The sequence below is a fragment of the Trichechus manatus genome, unplaced genomic scaffold, assembly GCF_000243295.1.
Source record: "Trichechus manatus latirostris isolate Lorelei unplaced genomic scaffold, TriManLat1.0 scaffold00001, whole genome shotgun sequence".
Lineage (NCBI taxonomy): Eukaryota > Metazoa > Chordata > Mammalia > Sirenia > Trichechidae > Trichechus > Trichechus manatus.
In genome coordinates, this window is record NW_004443937.1 from 31,762,407 (window position 1) to 31,787,255 (window position 24,849).

The window sequence follows — 24,849 nt, forward strand, 5'->3', positions numbered from 1 at the left end:
GTGGAGAGAAAAGAGGGTTTCAGGATAGACACGGAGGCAGAAATGGTAGCATTGGTGTGTGGGCAGGAACGGGAGGATAAAGACCCACCCCCACGGGTCTGGCCTGAGCACCCGGGCGGGCACTGGGGTAGCTAGTAGATGAGGAGCACTTTGGATGGAGGGACGTTTGGGGGCCCCTAGAGACGTCCACATGGTGAGGTCAGGCAGGCAGGTAGACCCATGAGCCTGGAACTCAGGAGGGTCTGGGCTGAGAGCAAAGACCTAGAATGGAAGGAGAGTGCTCAGCGGGCCTTTGGTGGGAAGCTTGAGAGACCCTGCGTACAGTGCTGGGCTGCACTGCATACGAGAGAAGGCCACCAGCTGTCCGGCAAAGGTCCCTGCCACAGTGCCTGTGGAGGGGTGGGCAGGCAGGCTTGTGGTGGCTGAGCCGCTGTTTTCACAACAGCGCCGGAAGCTTTGGATCATGTCTATGGCCATGTTGGGTAAACAGGCATAGCACAGTAGGCAGTCGCCAAGACCCAAGGCCAGATCAGGTGTCTGCTTGGTGTGGAATGTGGGTGCTGGGGGCCGGGGGAGGAGGGTCACAGGGTCCTCGAGTATAAGGGCTGGAGAAAGCATAGAGGTCTCCCATTGTCAAGGCCGGGGACTAAGACCCTGAGATGGGTAGTGGCTGGCTTGGAGTCTGCCAGCTGGTTGCTGATCAGGCTGCCTTCGCCCAGCCTGGGTCTCTTCCCCACGCAGCAGACCAGAGCAGGGTACCCCTCGGCTGGGTGGCTTAAGAGAGCCTCTTTCTCACTGATAAAAGGAAGTTCGGGGGCCTCTCTGGTTGCCATGGACGACTGTAGATAGGCAGGTGGGAGAGGGCAAGATGTGAGGCTGACAGTGCTGACGGCTTCCTTGTGTTGTCCCTGCTGTGTGCACTCAGCACAGCCCCATGAGCAGAGCAGGATCGTTCCCATTTCATAGGTGAAGACGCCAGGGTAGTTTGACCAAGCTTGCAGGGCACCCAGGTCAGAGCAGATCTGAGCCTAGACCTGTCCAATCCAGCCCAAGGCCGAGCTCTCCAGGCCCTTTGTTTGCTGCTCACTGTGGGATGGCCCTGGTGGCAGAGTGGTTAAGAGGCTGCTAACCAAAACGGTCAGCAGTTGAAATCCACAAGCCGCTGCCTGGAAACCCTAGGGAGCAGTTCTGCTCCGTCCTGTGGGGTCACTATGAGTCAGAATTGACTTGACGGCAATGGGTTTGGTTTGCTTTGGTGGGATGGCTTGCCACACGCCTGCCTCTCTCGAGGCTTTCTCCCAATCCCTAATGTGGGGAGTCACCATCTGGGCCCTGCCCACCTTGTGGAGACGGCAAAAGGGTTACGTGGCCATCTTAACTTCTCCCAAACACAAAGATTGTTCTCAACAATTAGGAATATCGTGGGGACTCCCTGTAGGAGGAGGCCTCTATGGATGCACAGACAAAAGAACTGAGAAGAAGGCTTGGGACCCATCTACCTGGGAGCTGATAGAGGGGCTGTACCCACCCCAATCACATACCCTTGCTCTGCTAGAGGCCAGCTAGGCAGTTCTGGGTCTAGGACCAGAGGGCCCCATCTGCCCTGCGGCTGCGCTGTTGGCTCTGTGGCTTTGGGCGAGCTACTCCACCTCTACTCAACAATTTCTGCCCAGTGAGTCTGGAGGCTCAGTAGGGGTTGTGTGTGGATTGCCCAGCGTGCCGCCCCCACCCACACAGGTGCAGTCCTGCCTCTCCTTCTGTGCAGCAGGCCTGTAACTGCCACCTGTGACCCCCAAACCTGGTCCTCAGCCTCTGCTGACTTTCTCCCAGAGCCCTTCAGTGGGGAGTGGGCAGAGGCCTGCCCAGCAATGTGCCTGGTCAACCCACTCCTTTCCTTACACACTTTGGACTTTGCTCTGGGCCAGGAGAGACTTTCTCCACCTCCTTCAGCAGGGAGGCCCAGCCCGGCCTGACACCCAGCTGTCTTCCCACCCACTCCTCCTCTCTCCTCTCCCCATCCATTGTGCCCTGGGGACTGTGGTAGAAAAAGCTGCATTTGGGCTTGGTTGGCACCAGACTCTAGTCAGGTGTGTGTGGGTCCTTCTGCGCATTTGTCTCTGTGCCTGCCTGGAGTGTCTCTGTCCCCGAGTGCTCATTATGTGCTCGTGCACGTGATCTCATCGTGCTGTGTGTACACATGGAGGGGTTATCAGTGTCCTGTGTGATCTGTGGACCTAGATGTCTGTTTGACATGAGAGCTGGTGAGCGGGGTTATTTCTCTGTAGTGTTACTGACTCACCTTGGGAGTGTGTATGTGCCGGTGGTCACGGCTGTCTGTGTGTGTCTTGGTGTGACTCTGTGGCTGATTCCATGATTCGCCCTGAGTCCATCCGTGTGTGTGTGTGTGTGTGTGTGTGTGTGTGTCCAGCTTGGAGCGGGGCTCCTCGTGTGTGACTGTGTGTGTCTGGGCTGGTGGGTGTGCCTGTGTATGCACACGTGGATGGGTGTTCTGGGAGAGGCCCTGACGTGCCCCCCTCCCTGGCTGCTCATAGAGGCCCCCTTGTCCTTGCAGGAGCCGGCTCTGGCTCTGCCATGAAGGGGCCTTTGTTCCCATTCAGGGGTGCCAGAGCCCTCCCTGTGGCTGAGCCCAGGGCTTCCCTAATCCGTGGACTAACTGGGTGTTGCAAGGCGTGTGCCTGGTATGAGTTGTGCCTCCGAGGAGCCTCTACCCTCCCCCCTGTATGCGTGCTGGCAGGGTGGGTGTAATCTGATGACAGCCGGGGTCCTGAGTGCTGCCCCTTATACCCCTGCAGACCCTCTGCTTATGGCAGGATGGGCCTGTGGTGCTGCTCCCCATCCCCCAGACCCCAGTCCTCCCTGACCACCCTGGCCAACAGCCCTCAGCCCCTACTCAACTCCCACCCCCCACATTCACCGCTCCTCGCTGCCTGAATGGCTCGTGGTCTTACCCTCTTCTGTAATTACATATTTATGTGACTTTCCCCCCACCAGGCTGTGGGCTCCCTGAGGACAGGGCCTGGTGTATCTTAACCTTCTTGGCATTCACAGGCTGGGCCTGAGGAGGGCTGGGGTGACCTGGGGCTGGGCTGGGCCTTCGGGTACAGAATCATGTTGCCGCGTATGTGCGTTTTCCTGGGAAGATGGCTCACGTCTTCCCAGGATTTTTAGGGTGTTACAACCCCCAAAAAGTAAAATCACACCACCCCACCTCTGATTCCCTTCTCTGCTTCCCATGGTCTGGGCTGGGACCAGCAGTGGGCGTTTTGAAATGACCCCAGCGGAGTCTGATGTGTAGCCAGGCTGAGAAGACTGAGCTGGAGGCAGACCCCACCCAGACCGCAAAGCCAGGTCCTTGGCATAAGAGCGACCCCACACACCTGCACAGAGTAGCTGGCTTCCAGGGAGGGGTAGGATCCCCCAGGGCCAGCCTTTGGAACTGCCTGGAAGGATAGACAGGAGTTCAGGAGAGGGACGTTCTGGCCGAGGGAAAAGCATCTGCAAAAACCTGGGGCTCAAAAGTGAGGCACATGTTCATGGAACAGCCAGAGGTGGTGTTCGAGGTGGAGAGAAGGACAGGGCCAGGGTGTGGGGTGCCTGGCACTCCAGGCTGAGGTATGGGCTTTTGTCAAGGGCAGTGGGAGCATGGGAGCTTCCAGGCTGTGGGGAGGCTGGATGAGGGAGGGACCAGGAGTAGTGACAGTGGCCCAGACTGGGAGGTATGGCTGGGGAAGGGGAGGAGTGAGGAATAGCAGAGCTCTGGGGTGGCGGGGATGGGGGAGGAGTCCCTGACGGAGGTTGAGGTGCCAGTCCTGGGGAGGAGCAGGCACTGGGAGCATCCTCTGCCCTGGGACCTGGCCACAGGCTGAGCCACAGCTTCTGGTTCTCCACCCAGGCCCAGGCTGGTCTCACAGGGGCGGGGCACAGGCCTTGGTGGAGGGGCCTTGTGAGGAGCTCGCTGGCCTCCTGCCTCCTTCGTCTCCTGCTCAGCCCATTTCCTGGGTTGTGCAACCCTAGACTTGGTTCTGTCTGGGAAGGTCGTCCGGGAGGCCAGCCTCCCAGCCAGGCTCCTACTCGCCTGCCTGCCCAGCCTGGCAGCTTCCGCCACGCCCAGCCCCTGTGGCCTGTCGCAACTCTGCCGGGCGGCCCTGCACCCTCCTGCTCCTCACACTGCCTCTCGCCCTCCTTCCCTCCCTCCTGCTGCCCAGGCCTCTTTTCTCCTCCTCTCTCCTTCACTCATCTCTCAAGGCCAGTGTGGGCTGACTGGGCTCCCTGCGGCAGGGTCTGCATCCCTAGGAGAGCCTAGGACACTGCCCCCTCTTTGCTGCCACTCGCCACCCAGTCTTGATTGGCAACGGTGGTGCCTTCCATGGCAGGGGACATGGGCTGGCCCCAAGGCCCAGCAGCTGTGTGTGGAAGGGGACTGCATGACGTGGCATGTCAGGGACATCCTCTGCTCCCCAACGGTCTGCTCAAGGGAGCCAGACCCCAGACCCACAGGGACCACAGCTGATCTCTGCTCGCCGTCCTTTGACTGACCTCAGCCTGCCATCTGTTGTCGCTTTGGCAGGCGTTTCTGAGGGAGACTCCCTCCATGCTCACGCCCCCTCCCCCAAGGCCTCTCCTCTGGCCTCAGTTTATTCTTCTGTCTAGTGAGTTTCACCCTGTGGCCCGTAAGGCAGAACCACACACCAGGGAAGGACTAGGGTGGAGGGGAACCAGGCTGGGCCTGGGGCCTGCGGGTCCCTCATGGCAGGATGGTGACGTTGGCTTCCCCTCTGCACAGTGAGGAGGTGGGCATGCCAGACTCCGTGGGCCCCTCTTGGAGACATTTTGGCCTGTTGGGTTGTATTTTTCACCTTTAACAAGATCTCTATCAAACAAGTTATATGTGATTATTGTAGAAAAATTAGAAAATGCATTTCTGTTCCCAGTGGTGCCCCTCAGACATGTCCCCTGCCTTAGTCTCCTCTGCTGGCACACACTCATGAGCCCACACATGGATGTACCATGTGTACACTCACCCCTTCAGGGCCACCCTTTGTGCCTGGGGAACTCTGACTGTCAGGGTCACTGGTCACCTTGAGACCGGCCTTGCATGCTGCCCTGGACTGGCTGGGAGCGGGTTTCCATTTGCCCTGGAGGAGGTGACCTGCCTGCTCTGGCATGGTCTGGTCTTGCCTTGCCTCTGGGCTGTTGGTCTGGGTGGGGTGGGGAGCAGGGTCAGCAGGCCCTCATCCCCGGGCCTGGGACCCAGGGCGGCCAAGCCTTCCTGTGGCCCCAGATCTCTGGACTGGCTCAGGTCTGTGCTCACCCTGCTCTCCCACCAGAGGCTGCTGGGTCCAGGTGGCTAGGACAGGTGGGGAGGGAGAAGGTGAGGGGTCTGTAACCCCTTCATGCAGAAAGGGAGGGGGCTCCTCGAGTTCAGGCATGGGACCAGCCTGCAGGGGGTGGGTGGGCAGACCCTGGGCAAGCGAGGGTGTCTGTCTCCTTGACCTCACCTTCCTACCTGTTTTCTTTGTTGTGGGGAGCATGTGTGTTTATGTGTGCCGTTCCTGGCACATTTATCTGTCTCCATCTCTGTCCCCCTCCCACCTCTCCCTCCCGACATGGCATACTAGAGAGAACATGGGCTGCAACATCAAATCCTTCTTCCGCCATGTACTGGCAGTGTGACCTTGGACAAGTCACTGAACCTCTCTGAACTTCATTTTCTTCATCAGTAAAATATTCATCTCCCGGGTCTGTGTAGGGATAGTGTGAGCTTATAGAAGGCCAGAGCCCAGCATCTGGTACATTGGCTGCCTCAGGAAAGGGCAGTTCTTCTTGTAGGTGGCGAAGATGAGATTCACACCAAGCCTTTGACTCCGAGTCCAGTGCTCTCTGCTTCAGAGGGCTGCCTCCGCTGTGGGCCGCAGAAGTGGAATGGGGTTAGGAGCCCACAGGCAGCCACAGCAGGCCTGACTGGTCCCAGCTGGCTCCAGGGGTGATCCCCGTGGAGCAGAGCGCTGTGAGGAGTCCAGCCCCTGCTGCCCCCGTAGCCCTGCAGAGCATCAGTGAAGCTGGGGCTGAGCCAATGGCCTTCCTTTGGGGCCCGTGGGCCTGAGCCTATTTGCATGGGGGCTATAAATAGCCAGCACACCTTGCTTTTGTGCCGTTACTTCAGCCCTTGCCTTCCCACCACTGCTCAGCCACTCTGCGAGGTAGGTAGGCAGACTCTAGCCCCAGAGGGACCGAGGACTTATCTCGAGGTCATGCAGCTGTGGGAGAGGGTGCCTGTTCATGGTGTCTGTCTCCCTCCGTGGATCCGAGTGATACAGTTTGGGGCGCGGAGTTTTCCTAGGACTAGTTTTAGTCCTAGGAAGTCGGGGCCGTCTGACCATCTGGTGCGTTGTGCCAGGTTTGCTACTGGGTAGCTGGGTCTACCACACAGACCATGGATTCCCCCGTCACGGTGCTGTGGCCTGGCCGTCCAGGGTCGGGACTGGGGCTCCGACCTGCTGTGGTTGTGGTTTTCCCTGCAGTGGCTTCTCACTGTGAACAGCAGCTGCTGCAAGTGTGACCCCAGGGAGCTGGAGGGCAGGCCTGACAGGCGGCCCGAAGCTGGGCAGGGAGGCTAGCCGGGACTCTACGCCTCCCTCCTGGGGCTTCTCTGACCCCTGGCCTCCTCCCCACAGCCCCCGTGGTCCTCATGGCCAGCTCCTCCTGCTGGGTGGGCTGGGATAAGGGGGAGCCTTGTAGCTTGCAGGCCATCTGGGCCAGGCCCTCAAGGGAGGCAGCGGGGAAGAGGAGCTGGCCAGTAGGTGTTTGGAACTCACAGGTGCCTCGGGATGGTGCCGTATGTTCCTAGAGATTTGGTTTCGCTATCTGAGACATGGGATCAGTTACCGGAACTGTCTTCCAGGCTTTTGGGCAGGTGGAATGGATGCAGTGTGAAGGGAGGTGCATAGGTGAGGGATGGGTACTCGAGTGAGAAGGGGTGATAGTGATACAAGACCCTTCCCCGAGGCCTGTTGTGTTGATGCTGGCGCTTGGCCTACCTGAGTTCTCAGCCTCATGACAACCCCTGAACCAAGGGACCGTTCATTCTTCCTCTGGAAGGTGGGGGTAACTGAGGCTCTGAGAGGCCAAGTGACCTGCCCAGAGTACCACAGCCAAGAAGTGTTGGCATTGGGGTCTTGTGCCCAGGCAGCCTGACCATCATTTTGCCACCTGAGGCTGCCCTGACTCCTGTCTCCCCGCAGGAGCCCAGGTCCCTCTGAAACATCCTGCTCCTCCTTTGTCCTGCCCCCCTGCCCACTCAGCCCTCATCCTGAGGCACTCAGGAAGTCGGCCACTGCCCCACCTGGGTCTCGTGGTTATCCTGTTAGGAAGAGAGTGAGGGGCTTAGCCATGGCTACTAGGATGCAGATGTGTGGCCTGTGTGTGCTGTGCAGGAGCCAATTATTCTGGACCCCCAGGGAGCGCTCACCCGGGTACTCCATGCCTTGGACCACCTGACCAGGCAAGGAGGCAAGAAGAATAAGATGTCTTTTTGCCTGAGGGTGCGGGCACACTCGCCCACACTCACGCACGCTCACAGCCAGGCTCACGCAGCCTTGCGCTTCACGTCGACATTTACTGGGTGCCGCCCACTCACAAGGACTCGCAGGCACACGCACTTCTACAGCTCATGCTGACATAGTCACGCTCATGCAGACCCCTTGAATCCACACATGCATCCTCACACACTTCAACAATGCACACTCACGTGGCTCCAGCCCAGGGAGGAGCCGGCAGCAGCCCACAGTGGCTCTCTGTCTGCCAAGAGGACTGGACGCTGGCCTGGTCCCCAGCACTCATCGCCCACATGGCCGGTCTCAGGCTGAAGGCTGTGGGGCCTGGGCTCTGGCCCAGCTGGGCTCACACACCCACCTTCATTCCCACGAGTAGGATCCAGGCCTGGCAGGGGACATGGTGGGGTCTGCTCTGGCTGCTGGCCTGAAAGGCCTGGCCAGCCCACTGGGCTGGGCGGTTAGCTGAGGTCAGTGTTCCCTGCGAGCTCACCTGGACTTGATGGCTTACCCTGGCCGCCTTGTGGAGTGGCAGGGAGCCATCCCAGGAGGAGGGCGACTGTTTTGTGTACTTGCACACGTGTGTGTGCTGGGGGTGCGTCTCTGGGTCTGCCCCTGTGTGCAGACCTGTGCTCAGGATTGGTGAGTACATACGCGTGTGTATGGACACAGTGAGCGTTATTCAGCCACAGTTACGGTGCAGCCCACATGTGGGGCTTGGTCCAGGAGCAAGTGTCTGTACAGGTGCATGAGTGTGCATGCGTGTGCACGCCACAGATGGCAACCTGAGAGGACCCCTGGGGTCACCTCCTGTAGTGGCCTTCGACTTGGGGAATGGTGAAGAACAAAGGAGTGTGGGAGCCAGCCTTTGAGGTTTAAACTATAATTCAGTGTTATATTTGGTATTAAAATAGTTTTATATTTGGGGAAAAAAATTAGTTTGAGAATGCTGGCACTCTTCCAGGCAGTTGAGAGGCTCTTGACCCAAGGGGCCCGGGTTCAGAGTGTCGGCCACAACCATGTGGGTGGGGCCTCTCTGCCCTGGCCCACATGCTGTGGGCGCTGAATGAGTAGAATCCCAGCTTATTGTTCTGGCTCAGCCTCAGGGTTTCTGTTTTCCCATTGAAAAAGTGGGAGTGGTCATCTTGACGCTGTTTATCTGCCTGGGTACTTACTTAGGAGCAAAAAATAAGTCTTGAAAACCATAAAGGGCTGCATGGGGCTGGGTGGGGGGAGGAGAGGGTACTGTCCCACCCATCTTGACTGGCAACTACTGGCACTGAGGTGCTGGAGTCCAGCACATACTAGGTACCTGGCATGCAGTAGGTGCCCAGCAGTCGGATGCTGAAGGAGGCCCTGAGTGACCCCAACTGAATGACTCGGGAGTCACAGACTCAAATTCCTCCAGGGCCCAGGTAGATTTTGGAGAGGAGTGAAAAGGGTACCCTGGGCTAGGGTAGACTGGCAAGGGTGCCTGATGAGGGGGGCAGCCATGCTGGTGCCGGCTGGCTGTGGCCCAGCAGGCCTGATGTCCCCACATCTCCCACTTTTACCAGCGATGCCACATATCCAGGCTTACATAAAACGTCTCAATTTTTAACACTGGCAACTAGGACGAGTGCATTTAGGTGCCATGTGGGCCAAACCCAGTGGTGTGAGAGCTTCCGGGGAGCAGGTACCTGCCTGCCTCCCGTGCCCTGGCTGCCCAGCCTCACCCTGTTGTCTCCACAGCCCCGCCACAGGCCCCGCCATGGCGCCCTTCCTGCGCATTGCTTTCAACTCCTACGAGCTGGGCTCTCTACAGGCCATGGATGAGGCAAACCAGCCCTTCTGTGCCGTGAAGATGAAGGAGGCTCTCAGCACAGGTAGGGCTGGAGGCTGGATCCTGGAGAGATGGGGGCAGCCAGTGGGGCTGGGATCGGAGGGGGCTTGCCTCATTCCCCAGACCTCTAGGGGCTCCCCCTCCTCGTCCTCGTCTCTCTGTCCTACCCAGGTGTGGGCAAAAGCAGAGGCCACCAAGTCCCTCTAGGACCTCAAATGCTGGCTAAATTGAGGCCTCTTTGGGAACTGGGGTGTCTAGCTTCTCTCCCAATGATTGTTTTACCCAACAATTTCTGCACATCCCTCTGTGCCGTGTGTTGAGGATACTGCCATGCTCCAGGACTGACCTGGCTCTCCCCTCCTGGGCTCACAGTCAGGTTGGAGAGGTGGATGTGTCACCAGGCAGTGAGTCCTGTGATGGTGAAGCTCAGAGGAGGCACCTGTTCCCAGCCTGAGTTCAGTCAGGGAGGGCTTCCTGGAAGAGGCAAATATCTTACACATTCCCTCTTGCTTGTGCTCTCACCTGGTGAACCCATGCTTATCCCTGAGGTCTCAGCTGAGCTGTCCTTTCGTCCAGGAAGCCTTCTGTGACCCCCAGGCTGGGTCAGGCCACCTGACCATGGATGGTTTTAGAACCACAGGCCTTGCTCTATTCAATCTTGTCAGAGCTGTGACTTAACATTTACTCGAGGGATGAGTTGGTTTTCATCCATCTCTGTCTGAGCCTGGGGCTCTGGGAGAACAGGCACTGGGTCCGTTTTTCTTCTACCACGTTCCTTGCCTCCCATACCATGGCTGCTGTGTGGAGAGCTCTCAGCACGTGTTCAGCAAGTGAATGCAGAGGGAAGATGACTTCCAAGTGGGGCTAAAGGAAGAGGGGACACAGGAGCAAAGGCCTGGGGGTGGGGCCTAGCAAGGTGCCCTAGGGGAGTGCGGGCAGCCCAGTGTATGGACGCACGTCGTGGGCAAGGTGAGGCTGGTGAGTTCAACATAGTGGTCCCAAGGACACAGGGGAGCCAGAGGGGCCTTCAGGGAGGGAGAGCCAGTCAGATTCTGCCAGGGTTGAAGGCTGTGGGAGGGCCAGGGAAGGACCGAGGGGCCCACCCTGACCGTGCTTAACGGGCCTCGTTGCAGAGCGTGGAAAGACGCTGGTGCAGAAGAAGCCGACCATGTACCCTGAATGGAAGTCATCATTTGACGCCCACATCTATGAGGGCCGTGTCATCCAGATCGTGCTGATGCGGGCAGCCGAAGACCCCATGTCCGAGGTGACCGTGGGTGTGTCGGTGCTGGCCGAGCGCTGCAAGAAGAACAACGGCAAGGCCGAGTTCTGGGTGAGGAGCATACGAGCCACAGTCATGCGCACGTGTTTGCGTGTGCACGTGTGTGGGCGTGCATGTGTGCTGCTGTGCTGAGTGAGCACGGCCACAGGGCCTGTGCTGGCCACGAGGACAGCTCTGCAGGAGGTGGAGCCTGGGCTCGAATCCCGGCTCTGTGGCTTCCCAGATCCTCAGCCTCTCTGAGCCTGTTTCTGCATCTCTAAAAGTCCAGGCCTTGGATCGGTTGTTTAGACAAAGTGAGTCACTACATGTAAACGGCTCAGTGCAGAGCCCGGCACATGGTGGGTGCTAGAGAGCCGGCCTCCTTCTTGCCATTACTTTTTTCCCTTTTAATGTTTTCAAGGTAGACTGTGTACATGGTAGAAGCTTTCAAACTGTACGAAAGGGTGTGTCCCTGCCCCAACACCAGGCCACCAGTCCCCCTGTCTCAGAGGCGCCCGCTGCCCCACTTTTTTGTGGAACCTTTGCAGATATCCCAGGTCTAAGCAGGCATTTGGGAACAGCAGTTATGATCTTTAACAGCAGGGAGCTGGGGGAAGGGGAAGGGGAAGGGGAAGGCTGATGACCCCGCCCACCCACGTGCTGAAGCTGGGAGTCTGCACCTGCATGTCTGATGGCCGTGTGTGGCACGTGTGCCAGGTGACCCCAGGATGCCAGTGGTGGCAGCGCTTCCCTCCTCTCGGGTTACGAGTGGGCTTCTGCAGCCAGATGCAACACGAAAAGGCCCCGTGACCATCCATGGCTCTGGTCAGCCTCCAGTGAGGGGTGAAGGGACTGGGGCAGAAGAGAAGCTGACACAGGGCAGCAGCCACCCCCAGGCAGGCAGGGACACCCCAGGGCTCCTTGCTGTGCTCTCTCTCCACTCCCCGAAGGGAGGATGTCACCACCAGGCCTGGTCCTGGGGTTGGTGAGGGAATTGAGGCTTGGGTCCTGCCCTTAGGAGCAGGAGCGTCCAGTCTGTGTGAAAATCAAGCCAAACCCTTTGCCTTCAAGTCGATTCCAACTCACAGTGACCCTATATGACAGAATAGAGCTGCCCCATAGGGTTTCCAGGGAGTGGCTGGTGGATTCAAACTGCTGACCTTTTGGTTAGTAGCCAAGCTCTTAACCACATGCCACCAGGGCTCCAAGGAGACTGGAAATGCAGAGCAGAGGGGCCAATCAGGGAGGGCTTCATGGAGAAAACAAGCTTTTACAAATAAAGCCTGAGACCCAGCATGGGGTGTGTTAGTATGCATGTGTGTCTGTGTCTCCCTGCATGTGTACATGGGGGGACAGGGTGCCTCCATTCCGAGGTCCTTGTTGAGGGGGCATCAGGGGCTGAGGGTGGGGAGTTTCCCTTCCCTTCCCACTCTGTTCCCAGGGCCATGTGGCCAGGCTGGGTGTGGGCTGGATCCTTTCACTTCCCTAAATGTAATAATAACCCTGGGTGAGGGGTGGGGGGCGGGGCTCAGGGGTGGGGCCCTGCCCACTCTGGGCAGCCAGGTGTCCGGCTAGGCCGCCAGGCCTGGCTTGGCCTTGAGGGACCAAACATGGGGCCGGGTTCTGAGTCTAGCCTGGCCCAGGCCCGTCCTGACTGACCTTTTGTCCCCGCCTCACCCCCACAGCTGGACCTTCAACCCCAGGCCAAGGTGTTGATGTCAGTGCAGTATTTCCTGGAAGACGTGGGTAAGACCCTCCCCATCTGGTCTGGGGACTTAGGGTCCCTTCTGCCAGGTTCAGAGGTCAGAGCCAAGGCCAGGGTTAGAGAAGCAGCCCTCATTGTGGTCTGTCCAGGGCCACCCAGAGAGGGACTGTGGGGATGCTGCCCTCCCAGGCCCTGGGACTCACTTCACCACTCTGTGGCCCCCAGATTGCAAGCTGTCTATTCGGGGTGAGGACGAGGCCAAGTTCCCTACAATGAACCGCCGTGGAGCCATCAAACAGGCCAAAATCCACTACATCAAGAATCATGAGTTCATTGCCACCTTCTTTGGGCAGCCCACCTTCTGTTCTGTGTGCAAGGAATTTGTCTGGTGAGGGCTGGGTGAGCCTGCTCGGGGGTGGTACAGGGCCAGGGAAGGCCCTGACACCAGGGGCTCCCCCTCACTCACCCTGCCTTGGGGATTTGCCTTTCAGGGGTCTCAACAAGCAAGGCTACAAATGCAGGCGTAAGTGTCTCCATAGCACGGTTTGTATGCGTATCTGTGTGCCGTGGTGTGCAAGCTAGCGCCAGTGTGTTCACAGGAATGCCTGTGTCCGCGTTGGGACTGTGTGTCTGCACAAGGGGCTCTGTGTACCTAAGCGTGTATACATGAGATTTTCCATGGTAGAGAGTGTGTGTGTGTGTGTGTGTGTGTGTGTGTGTGTGTACAGTAGCTACGTTCAGCTGGAGCCAGCTTGCTCCTGCTCACAGGAGCCAATTTTCTACGTCTCTTCTCAACTCTGTGTTCAGTGACGTCACGTTGGTAGCCTGAAGTTGGCCACGATGGGAGTATTTACACCATGGAAATTAGCCAGTGCTACAAGTTAGGGCTCTTTTCCTCCAGAGAGCCAGTGCTTTAGGCATTTACTAGCACTCCACTGGCTGCATATGTGCTCCCATTTAGATATGTTTGTCTCTGGATACACACATGTGAGGACACCTTTCTCCACACGGATGTGTGCACAATACGGTGTGGGGTAGTGGTTATGAACACGAGCTCTGGAGCCAGGCTGCCTGTGTTTGAATCCCAGCTCCAGTACTGCCTAGCTGTATGGCCTTACTCTGTGCCTCAGAGGGATAATACAGGCATTGTGAAGATCAAGCGAGATAAAATATATAAAGCGTGTATTTTTAGTGCTTGGCACATGGTAAACATTCAATATAAGTAGGCTATTGTCATTATTACATGTGCTGTGTATGTGTGTACATGTGTCTCTGTTGGGGCGTGTCTGTGTAGGTACACGGGAAGAGAGCACTTAGGACCTGTTTGCTGTCCTGGGCCATGGGAAAGGGGGCTCTTCCACCTCCAGCTCTCCTCAGAGCAATGCCCCGTGCCCCTCACCTCTGCCCCACTCCCCGCCCATCAGGAGGCCTTGAACCCTCCCCAGTCTCTGAGCCCCTTCAGACCGGCGCATCTTCCCAGCCCCGTCCTCCCCAGGCCCCTCCTCCCAGGGCTGATGGGAGGAGAGAGAAACCCTGCTAGGGCCCAAGGCCTCTGTGAGGGTGAGGGTGTGGGTGGTCAAGGAGAAGGGTGGCTTTGTGTTGCGGGCTGGCCTGGGCCAGCAGGCGCCAGCTCATAGACTCTGCCCCCTCCCTGTGCCTTCCCAACCCCCTCCTGTCCTGCGCCTCCTCAAGAATGCAACGCTGCTATCCACAAGAAATGTATCGACAAGATCATCGGCCGGTGCACCGGCACCGCGGCCAACAGCCGGGACACCATGGTGAGGCTGGGCCCAGGACAGGGTCCTGGGGATCTGAGAGGCTTGGCTAGGTGGGAGGGATTTGGGCTCTCCACAGCTGTTCCTTGTGGGGCTCACCCTCCCTTCCCACTTTTCTTCGCCCTTCCTTGCCTCCCGCCTTGGCTCTTGTGACCTCCGGTCCCCAGTGGACCCTTCTTTGGCATCTTTTATCATCCGTGAGGTTTGGGGAAGGTAGGAGCTGAAGAAGGAGCTAGAACTGGCATGTGACCCTTGACCTATGACCTCACCCCCACCCCAGTTCCAGAAAGAACGCTTCAACATCGACATGCCGCACCGGTTCAAGGTGTACAACTACATGAGCCCCACCTTCTGTGACCACTGTGGCAGCCTGCTCTGGGGGCTGGTGAAGCAGGGATTAAAGTGTGCAGGTGTGTGCCGCCTGGGGCTTGGCGGGAGGGGTGCACCCACGGGGGGTCTCACTCACTTGAACCTCTTTAACTCCTACCAGCTAACCAACTAACTAACTCCAACACTGAGCTAACTAATGCCGCCTTTGCCCTAAGGAATCCTGTCTGCACCTCGTTCGAGGATGTCACGTGGGTGAGGCCTCTGTGGCCCTCCCTGCTGGCCTATGTGGCACTGCCGTTTACTTTTGCATGACCACTGGACAGGTGGCCTCACCCCTCTGAGCCTCAGGCTCCTCAAATGTAAAATGGGGGTGTGAGTATGACCTGGAGAGTCCCTGTGAGGGGCAAGGAGGAGTACGCAGAAAGTGCTTGCCCACGGTCTGCCACACAGTAGGGGGCGCTCTGCAGACACTGGTGGCCCCCCTCCTCCGCCCACAGAGTCCCCCATGCTTCACTTGGCTCCCATCTGACAGATGAGAAACAGGAGACCCCTTGAGGGGAAATGACTCGTCTTAGTTGGCCCAGACGTTCTTTGGTGGGCTTAGGGTTAGATCCCATATCTTCTGTTTTTCTTCTTCGAATTATTGAAAGTGCACTTGATGGCTTCATATACATTTTTTTCTAAAGACGGGAAATCCAGCAGACCCTACCGAACCCTCGTCTTCTGCTTCTCCTTCTGCCCCTCCCTGACTTCGCCCCATCCTGATTGCTGTTCTGACTGCCCCACCTCTCCCTCACCCAGACTGTGGCATGAATGTACACCACAAGTGCCAGAAGAAAGTGGCCAACCTCTGTGGCATCAACCAGAAGCTCTTGGCTGAGGCGCTGAACCAAGTCAGCCAGGTGGGCAGGCCCCATGGGGACCCTGGGCCCAGGTCAGTGGGGTGGGAGGGGGTGGTCTTCCTGAGGAACCGTAGTTGAGGGTGTTATACTCAGGACCCCACTTCTGGAAGATCTCAATTCAAGAATTAGGTAGCAGAGGGAGATGGGCTTGTTCTCATGAGAAATTAGTTATCCAAGCAGCTCTTTACTTGAGGATGGACCTGGAGAACCTCAGGGTTGCTTGCTGCAAAACTGTAAGGTAAAACTCTAGAATCAATCAGAAATGAAAGTAACACAAATAAAAATCTATTAAGTCTTTGGGAAGGTGGGGTTCAATTTACAAACTCTTAGTCTGTAATCATTGCCTTCCGGACCACTGGAAGTTTGCGTGTGTGTGTGTGTGTTTGTACCACCTGAGGGTCCGGGCTCTGACCCTGCTGTCCCCCATCAGTATTGAGGGTGGAGTTAGGGTTGGGGGTCCTCCCTTTGGGTTAGGGGTTCTGACGATGGTGTGACTGTCTGACCCTCCCAGTCTCTCTCCCTCCCCAGAGATCCTCCCGCAGGTCAGATTCAGGGTCTTCAGAGCCTGTTGGGATCTACCAGAGTTTTGAGAAGAAACCAGGGGTCTCTGGGGATGATGGCCCAGGTGAGACTGGACCATTTCTTGCATTAAAGTCCCCGCTTCCTACCAGGGCACAGGATGGGACCCAGCCTCCTTCCCGCTGTTGAGTGTGACCTAGGAGGAGGTAGCACTCCTGAGGAGGGAGGCCCCGGGCCCCACCTGACTCCTGGACCCAAGGGGCGGAGAATTGTCCAGGCAGGGGCCTGAGTCTAAGCCACCATCTCTTGAACAGACAACGGGACCTACGGCAAGATCTGGGAGGGCAGCACCAGGTGTACCATCGAGAACTTCACCTTCCACAAGGTCCTGGGCAAAGGCAGCTTTGGGAAGGTGAGGGGCTGTGTGGCCCTGAGGCAGCCCAAGGGACTGGGCTTAGGAGCGAGGGGCAGCTACTTCCAGCTCTATCCTGGCTTCTTCCTGGCTAGGTGGGTGGAGGCTGGGAGTCAGTAGGTAGGACCATGACGCCCTGGCCTTTGCTTCACCTTCACCCTGGCCATCCACTGTTCCTCTGCATCCTCACCCATCCGCTGCATCCTCGCCCACTTGCCAGGTGCTGCTTGCAGAGCTGAAGGGCAAAAGGGAGTTCTTCGCTATCAAGGCCCTTAAGAAGGACGTGGTTCTGATCGATGACGACGTGGAATGCACCATGGTGGAGAAGCGGGTGCTGGCACTCGCCTGGGAGAATCCCTTTCTCACCCATCTGTTTTGCACTTTCCAGACCAAGGTGCCCATCCCTTCCCCTGCCATTGCCCACGGGCACAGCCCCCCTCAGGCCCCTAGAAGCAGGGCCATGTCTCCCCTGCAGACTCTCCAAGGCAAGGCTGTGTCTCCCCCCAGACTCCTTAGAGCAGGGCCTTGTCTTCCTGCACAGACTGCTTAAGGCTGGACCGAGCCTTCCCCCTGCACACCCGCCCCCAGGGCAGTTGTCCTCCTCAGCCCAGGGCCTGTCTCCCACATTATGTCGGGGCCTGCCCCTAGTGGCCCTCATTGAGGGAGCTTCCTGCTATCCTCATGCTTCCTGCCTTCCCCCACCCTAGGACCACCTGTTCTTCGTGATGGAATTCCTCAACGGGGGGGACCTGATGTACCACATCCAGGACAAAGGCCGCTTCGAACTCTACCGCGCCACGTACGTGAGGGCCCTGTGTGGGAAGGGACATCTGGCTCAGAGCCACTGCCAGTCTGCCCTCCATTCCTTCCTCCTTCTCCCTGGAGAAGCCAGCCTGGGTTAGAACTGGGTGGGGGGATTTAGGGGTACACTGGGCACACCATGCCAGAGGCCATGTGAGTGAGTGAGCTCTGACCACGTGCACAGCCCAGGCACGCTAGGTCCTGTCTCCTCCTTGGGCCGTGGCCAGAGCAGCCTGTCAGATGTCCTATCACTTGCATGACACGGGACCCCTGTGTGTGGCCCCCATTTGCACCCTCCCCACATTGTATGTGTACGTGTTATCTATATGAATGTATACACTCTTGTGATAAAGGAGAGAATTCTCTCATTTGCTGTCTTGCCTTTATAATTTTCTTCAATGCCTTGGCTGCCAGCCCCCACTTGCCTGATAAGAGATGTGCTTGATCAGACCCAGGTTGCCCGTGGAGCTATTTGTAGCATTTCCTGCCGCTGGGGGTGGGGGTGAGAGCACAGGCAGAAGCAAGGGCTGGTCAGCAGAAATCCCGGAACACCTTGTCTCTCTTGCCCAGGTTTTATGCAGCCGAGATCCTCTGTGGGCTACAGTTTCTACACAGCAGAGGAATCATCTACAGGTGCGGGGTCTGGGAGGTGTCGGGAGGGAAGGTGGCTCCAACCCATCAAGTCGTCTGAATGCTCTGAGCTGGACCCCATCTCAGTCTGGAGTCAGTCTGTAGTTGGGTATTTACCGAAACCTCCCAGTCCAGTGTTAGGATGCCTCGTGGCCCCTCTGCTGAGGCCAGCACAGTGCCAGGGCCTGGGGGCTCTCTACCTGTACTCTGAGATGGGCAGGGCCGGGGTGGACAGGGCAGCAGTGACTGTCACAGTGCCTGCCCTTTGGACAGGCAGTCTGGGGTTGTTTTTTTTTGGCTTTAGTATTTGTTTTCTACACGTAGCATTTAGTGACATTGATTATATTCTTCGAATTGTACGACCATTCTTACCCTCCTTTTCTGAGTTGTTCCTCTCCATTAACATAAACTCACTGCCCCCTAAGCTTCCTATCTAATCTGTCAAGTCGCTGTTGTCAATTTGATCCCATATAGATAGTTCTTAAAACAGCATGATGCTCAAGGCAGACCTTTTTTACTAGTATAGCTAAACTATTGTTTGGTTTTAAGAAGATTTCAGGGGATAATTTTGATTTAACGTTTAAAGATTATTTCAGGGCAGTAGTTTCAGGGGTTGTTCTAGCCTCCATGGCTCCAGGAAGTCTGGAGTCCATGATAATTTGACATTCTGTTCTACATTTTTCCGCTTTTGATCAGGATTCTTTATCTATAGAGTCTTTGATCAAAACGTTCATTAATGGTAGCAGGGCACCATCTAGTTCTTCCTGGAGCAGGCAGTCTTGCTCTGAAGCCCCATCTGAGCAGTCTAAATATCCACCAATAGGGACTGGTTTCCATAAATTACCACCCAAGAGATTATGGTCCCATCCTATTGTGGAATACTCCACACCCATGAAGAAGGCTGAGGCAGAGCTCTGGGTGCTGCTGTGGGACGATGCCATGATGTACTGTCGAGTAAAAAACCAATTGGCGGGACAGTGTGTGTGGAATCTGGGATGGAGGTTTAAAAAGTTAGGGGTGAGATACACATTGTGATATGCCCGTACGTGTCTAGGATTGCTCTGAGGAGGGCCTGGGGGTTGAGGGCAGAGGTTGAGGGCAGACTTTGCAATCTGTGCCCTTTTCTAGTACTTAAACTTGTTACCATGAGTGCATATTATCTACTTAAAGAGCTAATTACTTAAAAATAGACATCGTTCTTACCTTGTGCAGTCAGATAAACCTGAGCCCGAGGGCCACCTCCTTCACAGGCTGGCTGGGGACCCTGGGCAAGTGACGCAACCTCTCTGAGCCTCATTTTGAGTCAGGGGATAGCACAGTATGTGTACAGCATTCACACACAGTAGACGGCTTGCAGGAAGCACATGTTTTTAGCCTCTCTTTCCCCTTCTGCTGCTGCTTCCTCATTTCCTCGCACCCTTGGGGAGAGTCCTGGACTTCCACGGCTGAGAATGGGGACATGAGTGATGTGGCTGGGGAGGAGGGGAATGGTTCCCTGATGTCTCTCTTTCCCGTCCTCTTCCCTCAGGGACCTCAAACTGGACAACGTGATGCTGGACCAGGATGGCCACATCAAGATCGCCGACTTTGGGATGTGCAAGGAGAACGTATTTGGGGAGAACCGGGCCAGCACCTTCTGCGGCACCCCTGACTACATTGCCCCCGAGGTGAGCTGGGCACCCTCCTGGCCCCCAGTCCACCAGGGTGGGCCAAGGAGGGCTTCTGTCCGAGCCAAAACCTGGAGGATGAGAGGGCCTGGCCAGGCTCATGCTCAGGGCTCCTCTGGGCTCCGGCTGACCTACTGCTCCCCGCCCAGATCCTGCAGGGCCTAAAGTACTCCTTCTCTGTGGACTGGTGGTCCTTTGGGGTCCTTCTCTACGAGATGCTCATCGGCCAGTCTCCCTTCCATGGTGACGATGAGGACGAACTCTTCGAGTCCATCCGTGTGGACACGCCACATTACCCCCGCTGGATTACCAAGGAGTCCAAGGACATTCTGGAGAAGGTGGGGCCCTGGGCAGGGGTGGGGTGGAGCAGGGGTGGCAGATCCTGGGCCACAGGAATGCCGGCAGCTTTCTGGCTCTGCAATGGCAGCCTCACTGATGCCCCAGTCCTAACATACTGTGATTATTGCTCCTTCACCATGGCCCAGGAGCTCCTATCTGAGTACCATGCATTCAGTCAGCCTGGCTTGGTGATTAAGAGCCCAGGGTTAGGAGGCAGACAGACCTGCAACCAAACCCTGGCCCTGCCCATGACTAGCTGGTGACCCCTCGGGCAGGTCACTTGGCCTCTCTTAAGTCTCCATCTCCTCACATACAAAATGGGGATAATGAGAGAACCTGCCTCACAGAGTTGTGGGGAAGAGAAAACTGATGTTCAGTTCTGTGCCAGGCAGATAGTAAGCACTCAATAAACGGGCACTGCTTTTACTCATAAGTCCCACCTGCCCAGGGCCTGTTGTCTTCGAGAGACTTGGGAGCAGAGCAGGCCAGAGAGGCCTCCCTCAGCCCCAGAGCTTCCTAGGCCGTGGCACTGGGCTGGGCCGAGCCCATCTTGGCACTCCTGGGCCTGTTGGGGGTTTGTCAGGGCTTCAGTTTCCCATGGCCCTCGGGTGCTAACCAGGGCCCCTGCTGGGTTACAGCTGTTTGAACGGGACCCATCGAGGAGGCTGGGAGTGACCGGGAACATCAAAATCCACCCCTTCTTCAAGACCATCAACTGGACTCTGCTGGAGAAGCGGCAGATGGAGCCACCCTTCAAGCCCAAAGTGGTATGTGAGCCTGCTTGGGATGGGGCCGCCCATCCCTGTTGCCCCTGCCGTGCTTGCTGGGACGGGCCCTCCTTCGCCCTGTCTCTCCTCTGTGTCACTCACGGTTTCCTCTTCCTTCTTCCAGCAAAGCCTGCTCCCCTGACCCCCTGGCATCAGTCCCTGCCTCTGCCCTTGTATTCTCATCCTGTCTCTCCTCGCTCAGTCATTCAACAAACAGTGGCGATTCTGGGGACTGTGGATCCAGACACCCGTTTAACATATTCTTTAGTGCAGGGGACTATACTTTGAGAATTGGAGTTAAGGCCTTTGCTCCCTCTTCCCTTCCATCCATCCAGTCCATTTTCCAATAAGTGTTTGCAGAGTCCATGTCGTGGGTGGGGCACTGTGTTGGGCTGCGCAGTGACGTGGGAGACCCGGTCCCAGAGCTGGAGAAGTCCCCAGCTAGTAAGAGAGATAAGACACTTGCACACTGATGATAGTTTGCGATACAAGACAACAGTATGAGAGAAGTCACAAGGCCACACGTGATCAGCTGCTGTTGGGAGGGCCTGTCAGCAGGAGCCCAGGATCCAGAGAAGGGCTAGGGTCTGGGAGGCCCGTTGGGAGGGGTAGGACATGAGCAAGGCTGGTGAGATTAGGCCAGGCAGAGGACAGCTAGGAGGCGTTTCAGGGAGGGGAGCGTGGTTTGCACCAAGGCCTGGAATCTGAAGAGGCACCCACAGGACCAGCAGGAGAGCAAAGGCAGGTTGGGGCCAGAATTCAGAGCACCCGGAATGCCTGAGAAGTTGGGACTCTGTGACCTTCCCTCTGCGATTCTTCTCTGATCACGTTTCCTCCAGCCGTTCCCTTTCTCTCCTTTGTTTCCCCTCCTCCACCTGGACACGCTGTCCCCGCTGGGTGGCCTGTGTAATGTGCCCACTTTGGTGCTTTGGGGTTACAGAGCACTTTCTCCTACACTGGGATCGCAAACTCAAATGCCTGCCAGGCTGGGCGAGTAACTAACCACGTGTGTGAAACAGGCCGGGCTGGCTTCAGAAATACGCAGCCTCTCACTTTTGATAGAGACAGGGATAGAATGATTTCTGTGCACTCAGAAAAACAAGGCAGGTATGATCCGTAGCAGCAGTAGACAGTGGGGAGTGGGTGGACCTGTAGCAAGCCGTCCAAAGGGGACTCAGCACCCAGAATGGACATGCCAGGAGGTGAGCCCAGGGCTGCTCTGCTCCGCCAGTTGTCAAAAGAAGCCAGAAATCTGGATTTTTTTAAGGTTAGATTGCCCAATTTTAAAATAGTGGTGCAATGCCATTAAAACAGGTGCTAGCTCTTTTAAGAACTATCTATATGGGATCAAATTGACAACAGCAACTCAAAAGGTTAGATAGGAACCTTAGGGGGCAGTGAGTTTATGTGAATGAGGGAGGAACAACTCAGAAAAGGAGGGTGAGAATGGTTGCACAACTCTACGGATATAATCAATGTCACTAAATTGCACATGTAGAAGTTGTTGAGTTGGTGTATGTTCTGCTGTGTATATTCTCAACAACAACAAATAAAATATTTTTTAGAAAACCCAAAAAGCAAAACAGATGCTAGTCAAAATGATTGTTTGGGCTCGTTCAGTTTGGACCGAGGGCCACCAGTGTGAGACCTCTCTATGACCACCTCATTATATCCTCAGGGATAGGGGTCAGCAACCTTTCCTATAAATGGCTCGATGGTGAATGTTTTAGGCTTTGCAGACCAGATGGTCTCAAAGCAGCCACAGACAGTATGTCAGTGAATGGGCATGGCAGTGTGCTAATAAAACTTTATTTATGGACACTGAAATTTGGATCTCATTTACTTTTCATGTGCCATTAAATATTATTCTTTTGATTTTTTCCAACCATTTAAAAATATAAAATCCATTCTTAGCTTGCAGGCTATACAAAAATAGGTGGCAGGCTGGATTTGGCCCACAGACTGTAGTTTGCCGGCCCCTGCTAGGGAGGATGCCCACCCTTTCTTACCCAGCCCCAAAGCACCCTGCTTGTTCCCCTCATCCCCTTGGGGGAGCAGCATCTGCCTTTCTCCTGTGACTCCTCTCAGGCACTTGAGAGAGACTTCCTTTTTCTCTCTTTCTTTTTAATACTTTATTTTATTTTCGTTGTTGTTGAGAATATGTACAGCAGAACATACACCAATTCAGCAGTTTCTGTATGTACAATTCAGTGACATTGATTACATTGTTTGAGTTGTGCAGCCATTCTCACCCTCCTTTTCCAAACTGTTCTTCCTCCATTAACATAAACTCACTGCTCCCTAAGTTTCCTATCTAATCTTTTGAGTTGCTATAGTCAGTTTGATCCCATATAGATAGTTCTTTAAAAGAGCACAATGTGCAAGGCAGACATTCTTTTACTAGTTAAGCTAAACTATTGTTTGGTTTAAACAAGACTTCAGGGGACGTTTTTGGCTTAAGGTTTAAAGATTATTTCAGGGCAATAGTTTTGGGGCTGCATCCAGCTTCCAAGATTCCAGAAAGTCTGGATTCCATGAGAATTTGAAATTCTGTTCTGCATTTTTCCCCTTTTGATCAGAATTATTTTCTGTAGAATCTTCAATCAAAACATTCAGTAATGGTAGCTGGGCACCATCCAGTTCTTTTGGTCTCATGGCAAAAGAGGCAGTTGTTAACAGGAGCAATTAGAAGCTCCTTTTTCTTTCCTAAATAAGGACAGTTCTGGCCTGGCCCAACCCAACAAGGGATTCTGGCCCTGGGGATTAGGGGTCCGAGGTGTTTAGGAGGTAGCCCCCAGAAATTCAGGAGCATTTGGAAGGCCACTTCTTAGGTCCTGCTCATCCTCCTCTGTCCTCTGCCTGCAGAAGTCACCTGGAGACTACAGCAACTTTGACCAGGAGTTCCTGAATGAGAAGGCACGGCTCTCCTACAGTGACAAGAACCTCATCGACTCCATGGACCAGACGGCATTTGCCGGCTTCTCCTTTGTGAACCCCAAATTCGAGCACCTCTTGGAAAAGTGAGGTCCTTAGACATAGCCCCAGCCCACCTTAGCCAGGGAGCCCAGGCCATCCAGTGCTGCGCTGACCCGGCAGAACAGGCTGTGCCCCCACCCCCACAATAACCAACAGTGTGATTGTCGTGACTTCTGCTGCTGGCCCTCCCTCCCGCCCCCCAGAGGGGCGTTGGACCCTGCCTGGCTGGGCTCTTGTGGTACTCCCTCTGTGAACTGTGTGTGAATTTGCCTTCCCTCTGCCGTCAGAGGGAAATTGTAAATTCTGTGTTGCATTACTTGAATGTAGTTATCTATTGAAGATATATATATATATATATATCTAATAGGCTGTATATATTGCTCAGTAGAGAAAAAACATGGGATGGGGGACTGGTGATGTGTTGATCTTTTTTAAAAAAATGTATATGACCAAAAAAAAAAAAAGGACCACAGGCTATTTGAGCCATCAGGTTCTTTTATTTGTGTGTCTAAATAAACAACAAATGGTACCAGTCTAGCTGTCGGGATATGTTTGTCCCAGCAAGCTGGTGGCAGCTGCTCCCACTTCTGGCAGCTCTGTCCCGGAAGCTAACTGAGCTGTTAGCTGCAGAGACAGACCTCCGGGCCTTCATGCAAATGTGTTTGTATTTATGGGTTTCCTGGGGCCCTAGGGCCCGGGACCTAAAGCAGAAGGCTCTCTGGGTGGCTGCAGGGAGCCCTGAATGTCTCTGAGGGGTCATGGGAGGAGGTGGGACCAGCCCCAAATAGCCTGTCTCAGGAGAGAGGGGGCAGTCCGAAGTGCCGAGAGGCGGAAGGCCTGGCTGGGGCCTGAACAGAGGCTTGGAGACTGGCCCCACCCTAGCAGGAGAGATGCGGCGAAGCCTTCAGGTAGGCCTGGATTCAGATCCTAGAGTAGCTGCAAGATGTGGGCCTGTCGTGGAATCGTCTTAAGCCTCAGTTTCCTCATCTGTACATTGGGGACAAGGCAAGGGGGTAATTGATGTAACACCACATCTCATTATTGTTTATCCCCTGTTCTTATCACAGAGGGGTCTCCTCTGAATTCTAGAATCTATTTTCCAGGAGCCCTCGTCCACCTGGGGAGGGGAGCCAAGTGGGAGAAAGAGGTGATAAATGCTGAGTGGCTGGGGCGAGGTGGAGAGGCATGCTCTGAAATGAAGGTGGAGGCCTGAGGAAGCGCAGCCAGGCAGTGCTGGGTGGCTCTCCTGCTTTGCTGGGCACCACATCTCCTCCACTCTCCCTCCCCACCACCTCAGTGTCTCCCTACCCTTGGAACCTCCTCCCAGCTTCCCATTTCTTCCTCTCTGCCTCTCTCCCTACCTTCCTCCTTC

At 55.8% G+C, this 24,849-nt stretch overlaps 1 protein-coding gene across 3 annotated transcripts in view; it reads left to right on the forward strand.

Annotated features, from left to right (window-relative positions):
* The window catches only part of PRKCD (protein kinase C delta), a 36,557-nt gene extending 12,598 nt beyond the window's left edge, over positions 1-23,959 (forward strand). For all 3 annotated transcript variants that reach the window (XM_023727318.1, XM_004368613.2, XM_023727317.1), the window contains 17 exons: positions 9,303-9,436; positions 10,527-10,726; positions 12,340-12,400; positions 12,585-12,747; positions 12,851-12,882; positions 14,052-14,137; positions 14,415-14,544; positions 15,266-15,366; positions 15,895-15,991; positions 16,200-16,297; positions 16,518-16,691; positions 17,005-17,096; positions 17,669-17,731; positions 19,257-19,395; positions 19,545-19,733; positions 20,373-20,501; positions 23,367-23,959. In XM_023727318.1, the coding sequence (XP_023583086.1) occupies positions 9,322-9,436; positions 10,527-10,726; positions 12,340-12,400; positions 12,585-12,747; positions 12,851-12,882; positions 14,052-14,137; positions 14,415-14,544; positions 15,266-15,366; positions 15,895-15,991; positions 16,200-16,297; positions 16,518-16,691; positions 17,005-17,096; positions 17,669-17,731; positions 19,257-19,395; positions 19,545-19,733; positions 20,373-20,501; positions 23,367-23,525 (2,028 nt within the window). In that variant the 5' untranslated portion in view covers positions 9,303-9,321 and the 3' untranslated portion in view covers positions 23,526-23,959. The remainder of the gene's footprint in view (positions 1-9,302; positions 9,437-10,526; positions 10,727-12,339; positions 12,401-12,584; positions 12,748-12,850; positions 12,883-14,051; positions 14,138-14,414; positions 14,545-15,265; positions 15,367-15,894; positions 15,992-16,199; positions 16,298-16,517; positions 16,692-17,004; positions 17,097-17,668; positions 17,732-19,256; positions 19,396-19,544; positions 19,734-20,372; positions 20,502-23,366) is intronic.
* The last annotated feature ends 890 nt before the right edge of the window (positions 23,960-24,849 follow it).